Source organism: Mesoplodon densirostris, chromosome 6, assembly GCF_025265405.1.
Source record: "Mesoplodon densirostris isolate mMesDen1 chromosome 6, mMesDen1 primary haplotype, whole genome shotgun sequence".
NCBI classification, from domain to species: domain Eukaryota; kingdom Metazoa; phylum Chordata; class Mammalia; order Artiodactyla; family Ziphiidae; genus Mesoplodon; species Mesoplodon densirostris.
The window spans coordinates 114,087,636-114,095,234 of record NC_082666.1 but is presented as its reverse complement, the minus strand read 5'-3'; the positions used below and the strand labels follow the sequence as shown (position 1 = coordinate 114,095,234).

The window sequence follows — 7,599 nt, the reverse complement described above, 5'->3', positions numbered from 1 at the left end:
TTTGGTCTTCGTATGGCCTTTGTTGGCTGTGACCCAGTTGGACACAGATCGAGTTACTGAAAAGAAGAAAATCATGTTGGAGGACAAAAATGTCTAAAAAATAGCTACTTTAATTGCTTTTATTTAAAATCCGAGGGCTGGAAGATTTATACCCCTCATGGGTCAAAGGAAGGAAACTTCACATTTCTAAAACTCTCACAATATAACACAGAGGAGCATTATTGCAATGTTTTAGTATTGTCACAATATCCTTATGCAAACATTTTAAATGGAAATTGAAGAATTTCTGACAGAGCGGCACACTCTTAGTGAATTCATCCTTGTATGTGAAAAGAAATACCCTAAAAGGCTAAAACGATACCTGCTAATAACTAGACTTAGTGAGGAGAGGACCTCCCCTCAGAGCGGCAAGGCTCACAGGTCAACTGGGAACTGACAGCGAACATCCTCTGGCGGGTAGAGAGGCTGTGTTATTTTTTACTTCAGTAAAAGAACCATGGAACCGGACAACTTTGGCCCGGTCTTCTCACCTCTTCCCACCCCTCCCCTCCCCAAGGGTTGTCACTGGCTTCTGAGCAGAGGGGATGCCTGGTCTGGGGGTGGTGCCTGCAGCTGTGGGTTAACATGCTCTCACATGCATGCAGATGGTATTTCCCCCTATATCGGCACACGCTGCTTCCGAGGGCACAAGCCCTCACGCCTCCCGATGGCGAACGATGCCTCCAGAAATGGCTGGCACCCTACTCGGCTCCCTGCGATGTTGAGCATGTTAGTCTTCATTTTAAGCATTTGTCAGATTCCCTGATTCTGGAGAGGGGGTGCTTATTGGTGGCGGTGTAAAATGCCCTCTGAGGACAACAGCGCACATCTCGGTCAAAATGCAATATTTAACACGTGGGCATCTGACATGCTACCCTGACGACTGTGGGTTTCACATGGAGGGGGAGGAGAGGAGAGGGAGACACACAATCGCTGCTCCCATGGGAGGGAGTTCACATGATCACACACTTGCCCTTGAGCTTTTCTTTCCTCTTCTGCTGCTTGCTCTTTTTCCCATCGATCTGGAGGCTCACGGTCCTGCGTTTCTCCAGGTTGAGCAGCTCCTGGAAGAGCTCCTTCACGTTGTGGTTGAGCTTAGCCGAGGTCTCCATGAAGGCGCACTTCCACTTGCGGGCTAGCACCTCGGCCTCGCTGCTCTCCACCTCGCGGTTCGGGCTCTCGTCACACTTGTTCCCCACCAGCATGATGGGGATGCTCTCCACATCCCCTTTGATCTCACAGATCTGTTCGTAGATGGGTTTGAGCTCCTCCAAGGACTGCCGGCTGGTGATGGAGTACACCAGAATGAAGGCGTGCCCTTTGGAGATGGACAGCCGCTGCATGGCAGGGAACTGGTGGCTGCCCGTGGTGTCCGTGATCTGCAGGGTGCAGATGCTCTTGTCACAGCTGATGACCTGCCGGTAGGTGTCTTCCACGGTGGGGATGTAGCTCTCCCGGAATGTACCTTTCACAAACCGCAAGACCAGGGAGCTCTTACCAACACCACCTGCGCCGAACACGGCCACCCGGTAATCGTTGCTCTGCTCTGGCATGTTGCTTGAGGGCTCCAACGATCAACGAGGAAGCACCTAGCAAAGGAACCAGATGTTGTTGGAGAGAATGAGTCAAAGAAAAATCTAGGAAAAGGTGGCTTTACCCTCTCTTGATAGCTTAACACAAAATTGAAATGGTACAGTTTGCTTTCACTTTCCCAACACAAGAACAATTCACATTTCATTTTATAATTCTGTAATTTGAAATCCAATAATTATAGCTAATCCCCAGTTTTCAATAGGACTGTTGATCTACTGAGTGGCTAACGGGAGCAAGTCGATTTCTCCTTATTGGACCATGGTTCTGAGCAGCTTTGCTCTCACATCACCCTCTGCCCAGGGGAAAGATGCCAAGTCAGCCCAAGGGAAGCAGAATCCAGGAAAGGTAATGGGGAGATGGAAATTAACCAAGTCCCAACATACATACACATACACACACACACACTCACAATCACAGCAGATCTTTACTATTTAACCTGAAGTACTGTGAACACCCAATATACTGGTCATAATATGCAATTTTTTAGAAGTACAAGGAGGGAGTTAAAGGTGAGGAGAATGCAATTTTTACTCAGTGTTTATATTAACTCATGAAATCCTCACCAGCCTGCAGAACTGGTGTCATTATCCCTGTTGTGAAATGAGGAAACACAGAAGGAATAGGGGAATGTAATGTCCCCGACTTCACACAGCCAGTGAGAGGTAAGGCAGGGATGCAAACTGCAGTATCTCTGTCCCACTGGCTGCTGTCCCACAGGTTGCTGGACAGAAAGCTGGTCACAGGGGCCTGGGTACTACTCAGGCCATGGTGTGGACTCTCATTTAGCAGTAGAAGTTGACAGTTAACTAAGAAGCTTGGAGGGTCCTCTCATTAATCAAATTTAAAATGATTATGGGTGCTCTATTTTTAAGAATTATAAGAAGTCAACTGTTACTAAGATAGTGATATAAACCACTATTAATGGTCATTAAAATGGAGTAGAATGGGGTTTCCCTTCATCACAAACATCACCCGTTTCCTGACATACAGATTATCAAACATCTTTCATCCCATTCCTTCTTTGGTAAGAAAGTACATATGACATGCAAAAAAGTAGAGAATCAAGAAACAGCCAACATTTTTAAAACAAAGTAGACACGTAATATGGTAATGTGAAGCATGGAACCCATTTTCTCCAGGGAACATTGTGCTGACTTTCACTTTTCTAATCTTAGAGTAACCAAGGGACAGTAATAAAAGGCATTGCTCAAAGTCATTTTCAGAGACTGGTAAAAATTAAATATAACTAGCCATGGAAGGAAATGGATATGTGCAGCTAATGTCTACTGGCAGACAGATCAGATCAAAGCCCAGGACTGTGGCATCTCATCTCCTGATTTCTTTCTGAGTTCACCATGTACGTCTGCCTGCAAATCTGCTCAATTAAATACTCAGCTGTTCTGTGCGCACTTTGGAATCCCTAATCTTGTGAAAAACTGAAGAAGCATCTATATGTATGTATATACATACATATATATGTATGTATGTATAACTGATTCTCTTTGCTGGACACCTGAAACTAACACAACATTGTAAATTAACTATACTTCGATGTTTTAAATGGTTACAATTTTTTTTAAAAAAAAGAACAAACTGAACCCAAAGGAAGAAAAATGAAAGATTAGATTACAGTGGAAAGTAATGAAGAATAGAAAATCAACAGAAAAAATTAATAGAACCAAAATCTGTTTTTTTGAAAATATCAACAAAATTAATTTTTGCACTAGACTGAACAAACAAAACAGGGAGAAGACTCAAATTATTAAAATCAGGAATGAAAGAGGAAACATTACTGACCTTACAGAAATAAAGATTACAAGGGCATGACCAACTGTAAGCCAACAAGTTAGATTCCTCAGGTGAAACAGATGGAAACTACTCAAGCAGACACAAGAAGAAATCAAAAATCTGAATAGAACTTTAATTGGATAGTAATCAAAAAACTATCCAAAAAGAAAATGCCCAGGTCCAGATGGCTTCACTGGTGAATTCCAGCAAACATTTAAAGAAGAATTAATACCAATTCTTCACAGTCTTCCAAAAAACTTAATAGGAGAAAACACTTCTTAATCTTTCTGAATCCAATATTACCCTGATACCAACACCAGACAAAGATGTCATGAGAAAACTACAGACCCGTTTCTTTTATGAATATAGTTATAAAAATCAACAAAATACTAGCAAAGTGAATCCATCAATATACAGAAAGATTACACATCATAACCAAGTAGAATTTATGCCAGCAATGCAAAGTTGGTTTCATATATATATATATATAACATGTATATAACATAACACACCATATCAATAAAAGACAAAAACCATGATACCTCAGTAGATACAAAAAATTGACAAAATTCAGCACTCCATTAAGTTAAAACAAAAACACTTAAACCAGCAATAAAAGGGAACTTCCTCAACCAGATAATGGGCATATAATGAAAAATACCAAACTAACACAATACTTAATGGTAAAAGATTGAATGCTTTCTCCCTAGGATCAGGAAAAAGAGTTTCCACTATTACAGCTTCTATTCAACATTTTACTGGAGGTTTTAATGAGGAGAATTAGGCAAGAAAATGAAATAAAAGCCATCCAGATTGGAAAAGAATGAAACAAAACTATATTTCAGGTGGCATGACTTTGTAGATAGAATATCCTAGGGACTCTACTAAAAACTATTAGAACTAATAAAATAGTTCAACAAGTTTTCAGAATACAATACGCATTTAAAAATTAATTGTATTTCTACACACTTGCAATGAACAATCTAAAATTAAGAAACTAATTCCATTTACAATATCATGAAAAAGGATAAGATACTTAGGAATAACCTTAACAAAGAAGTACAAAATGTATACTCTGAAAGTTACAAAATATTGTTGAAAGAAATTGAAGACCTGCATTAGTGGAAAGATACCCATGTTTATGTATCAGAGGACTTAATTTTGTTAAGATAGCAATAGTCCCTGAATCACCTACACATTCAATGCAATTCCTAAGAAAATCCCAACTGACTACTTTACAGAAATTGACAAGCTGATCCCAATATTCACAGGAAAATTCAAGAGACCCAGAATAGTCAAACCAATGTTGACTGAAAGAAAAAAAGAACAAAGTTGGAGAACACATACTTCATGATTTCAAACTCACTACAAAGCTACAATAATCAAGACAGTGTGATATTGGCACAGAATAGACAAACATATGAATGAAAAACTTCAGAGTCGAGAAATAAACTCTAACTTTTACAGTCAACTTATTTTTGACAAGGATATCAAGAAAATTCAATAGAGAAAGAATAGTCTTTTCAACAAATGATGCTGGACAACTGATATTCACATACAAAGGAATGAAATTGGATCCCTCCCTTATACCATATAAAAAATTAACTCAAAGACCTAAATGTAAGACCAAAAACTATAAAACTCTTAAAAGAAAATATAGGCATAAATTTGTGATCTTTGATTTGGCAATGGTTTCTTAGATGTGATATCAAAAGCATGAACAAGATTAAAAACAGGTAAATTTGATTTCAAGAAAGTAATAGGCAACCCAGATAAAGGGAGAAAATTTCTACAAATCATATATCTGACAAGTGATTAATTCCAGAACATATAATAAACTCCTGCCATTCAATAACAGCAAGGAAAACCCAAAAAACTAAAAATGAACAAAGCACTTGAATAGACATTTCTCTAAAGAAGCTATACCAATGGACAATAAGCACTTGAAAAGATACTCAACATTACTATTACTAATTATTAGGGAAATGCAAATCAAACCACAATGAAATACTACTTCACAGTCACTTGGAAGACTTTAACAAAATCACAAATTAAAAAAAACAAGAACAGAAAATAACAAATGTTGGCTATGTTGTAGAGAAATTGGAACCCCTGTGCATTGCTGGTTTCAATGTAAAGTGGTATAGCTGCTTTGGAAAACATTCTATCACTTCCTCAAAAGCTTAAACAGAATTACCATAAGACCCAGTGTTTTCCATAATTCTATACCCATGGGAAATGAAAACATAGCCACACAAAAAATTGTATGTGAATATTCATAGCAACATTATTCATAACAGTAGCCAAAAAGTGGAAAAAACCCAAATTATCACCAACTAATGAAGGGATAAGTAAAATGTGGTAGATCCATACAATGAAATATTATTCAAGAATAAATAGATATGAAGTACTGATACGTGCTATAGCATGGATGAGCCTTGAAAATATGATGCCAAATGAAAGAAGCCAGTAACAAAAGACCACACATATTGTATGATTCCATTCATATGAAACATGCAGAATTGCAGATTTATAGACAGAGAAAGGATATTTGTGATCGCCTAGGGTTGGGGTGATGGGGCATTGGGGAGAAAAGGGAAGTGACTGGACAGAGTTTCCTTTTGAGTGATGAAACGTTCTAAAACTGACTGTGGTAATGACTGCACGACCCTGTGAATATACTAAAAACTACTAAAGCGTATACTTTAATTGGGTGAATTATATCTCAATAAAGCTGTAGTTTTAAAAAAGACATTGTATAGGGTAGCATTCCACTGTATGTGATAACATTGTCTACTGATCCTGAAATTGATTCGGTGGGAGAAATAACGTGCTAAACGTTAACAGGCTCGGCTTTATTCCTAATAGCCAGATGATGGAAAGAACACACGTCTTCACAGTAGAAATGATAAGCAAAGAATGGAATATTCATACTATAAAAAGCAATACATTGAATTAATTTATTCATACCATAAGAAAAAGCAATGCAAAGAACAATACAAAGAATAATACATGCAATAACCTGGTTGAATCTGACAGTTGAGATGTGCTAGGCAGCCTGCTGTGTGCTAGAAATGTGCATATTTTCACATGGGTGATGGTTACAAAGGTGTTAACACTTCACTGTTATAAGGTGGTTATACAGATTATTCTGAATGATTTTATTCTTTTAAAATTATCATGGAAATAAAATCACAATTTTTTTAAAAAAATTAAAAACTGGGAAATCTAATAGGATTCATTCTCAGACCCCAGTTAAAGGAATACTATTGTTAGAGCTCAAGTATGATAGACCTAGAAAGTAAGGCTTTGATTTTGGAGACTAGGAAGTTGTTCAAAGATAGGGATATTGAATAATATTCCCCAAACTGAGAAGGAACTTCGAGACTGAAAAATGAAGCAGGCAACTCCATAAAGTAGAATTATGAAGTTTATTGAAGTGAACTTACATACGGGTTGGATCAGGCAGACAGCAATCCAGAAGCATTCACAGCTGCACTCCACCCTGCTGAAAGGGGTACAGGGGAATTTAAAGGGGCCAAAGTGAAATATAGAGTCTGACTACCAAGTGAGAAGCACGTCTGTACCTGTCAGGAACTGGGAATTTTTCCTCCCCAGCGGGGGTCTCATGAACATCTGTGCCAGCAAAGGCACTCTTCCAGTTTTCATATCAGATGAAGGCAAGGGTAGAAGTTGATAGGAAACGTATCTGGCTTGGATGTATTCTTTGTGAGTTAGGCAAAAGCTCAGTCAAGCAGAGAAGAGAAGGGGAAGGACTGCAGAACTAAGATGGAGCTGACAAAATGGAGTCAGTGTGGCTCAGCTGCACTGAAGTAAAGGAAGGCTGGCAAAGTTTCAGTTAAGTGGTGTGGGGGAGTACAAGTCATTCTGCAATGGGTATGAGAGTGACGAGATGAGATGGCTACAAAGACAAGAAGTGTAGATTTCTCTTTAAGGAAATTTGGAGATTAAGGAAAGGAGAAGGGACAATTGGCAAAGGTTAAGGTAAGGGTTAGACGGGTGAGGAAGAGTATCTGTATGGGTCTGCTGATGGATATCTGATGGAGCAAATCTGGAAAAAAAAAAAAACAGGAGCCACTTGGATTCAGGATGCACACACAGCAGGTTGGTCTTCAGGGAGAGAAGGAAGGGTAGGTGATGGCAGAGGAAGCCCCGATT

The 7,599-nt window shown here is 38.9% G+C and overlaps 1 protein-coding gene across 1 annotated transcript; it reads right to left on the bottom strand.

Moving 5' to 3' along the window:
* Nucleotides 1-992: 992 nt before the first annotated feature.
* On the bottom strand, nucleotides 993-1,592 carry DIRAS2 (DIRAS family GTPase 2). The gene has a single exon (XM_060102227.1). It carries the CDS (start codon nucleotides 1,590-1,592, stop codon nucleotides 993-995), a length of 600 nt encoding a protein of 199 aa, XP_059958210.1.
* Nucleotides 1,593-7,599: the final 6,007 nt, after the last annotated feature.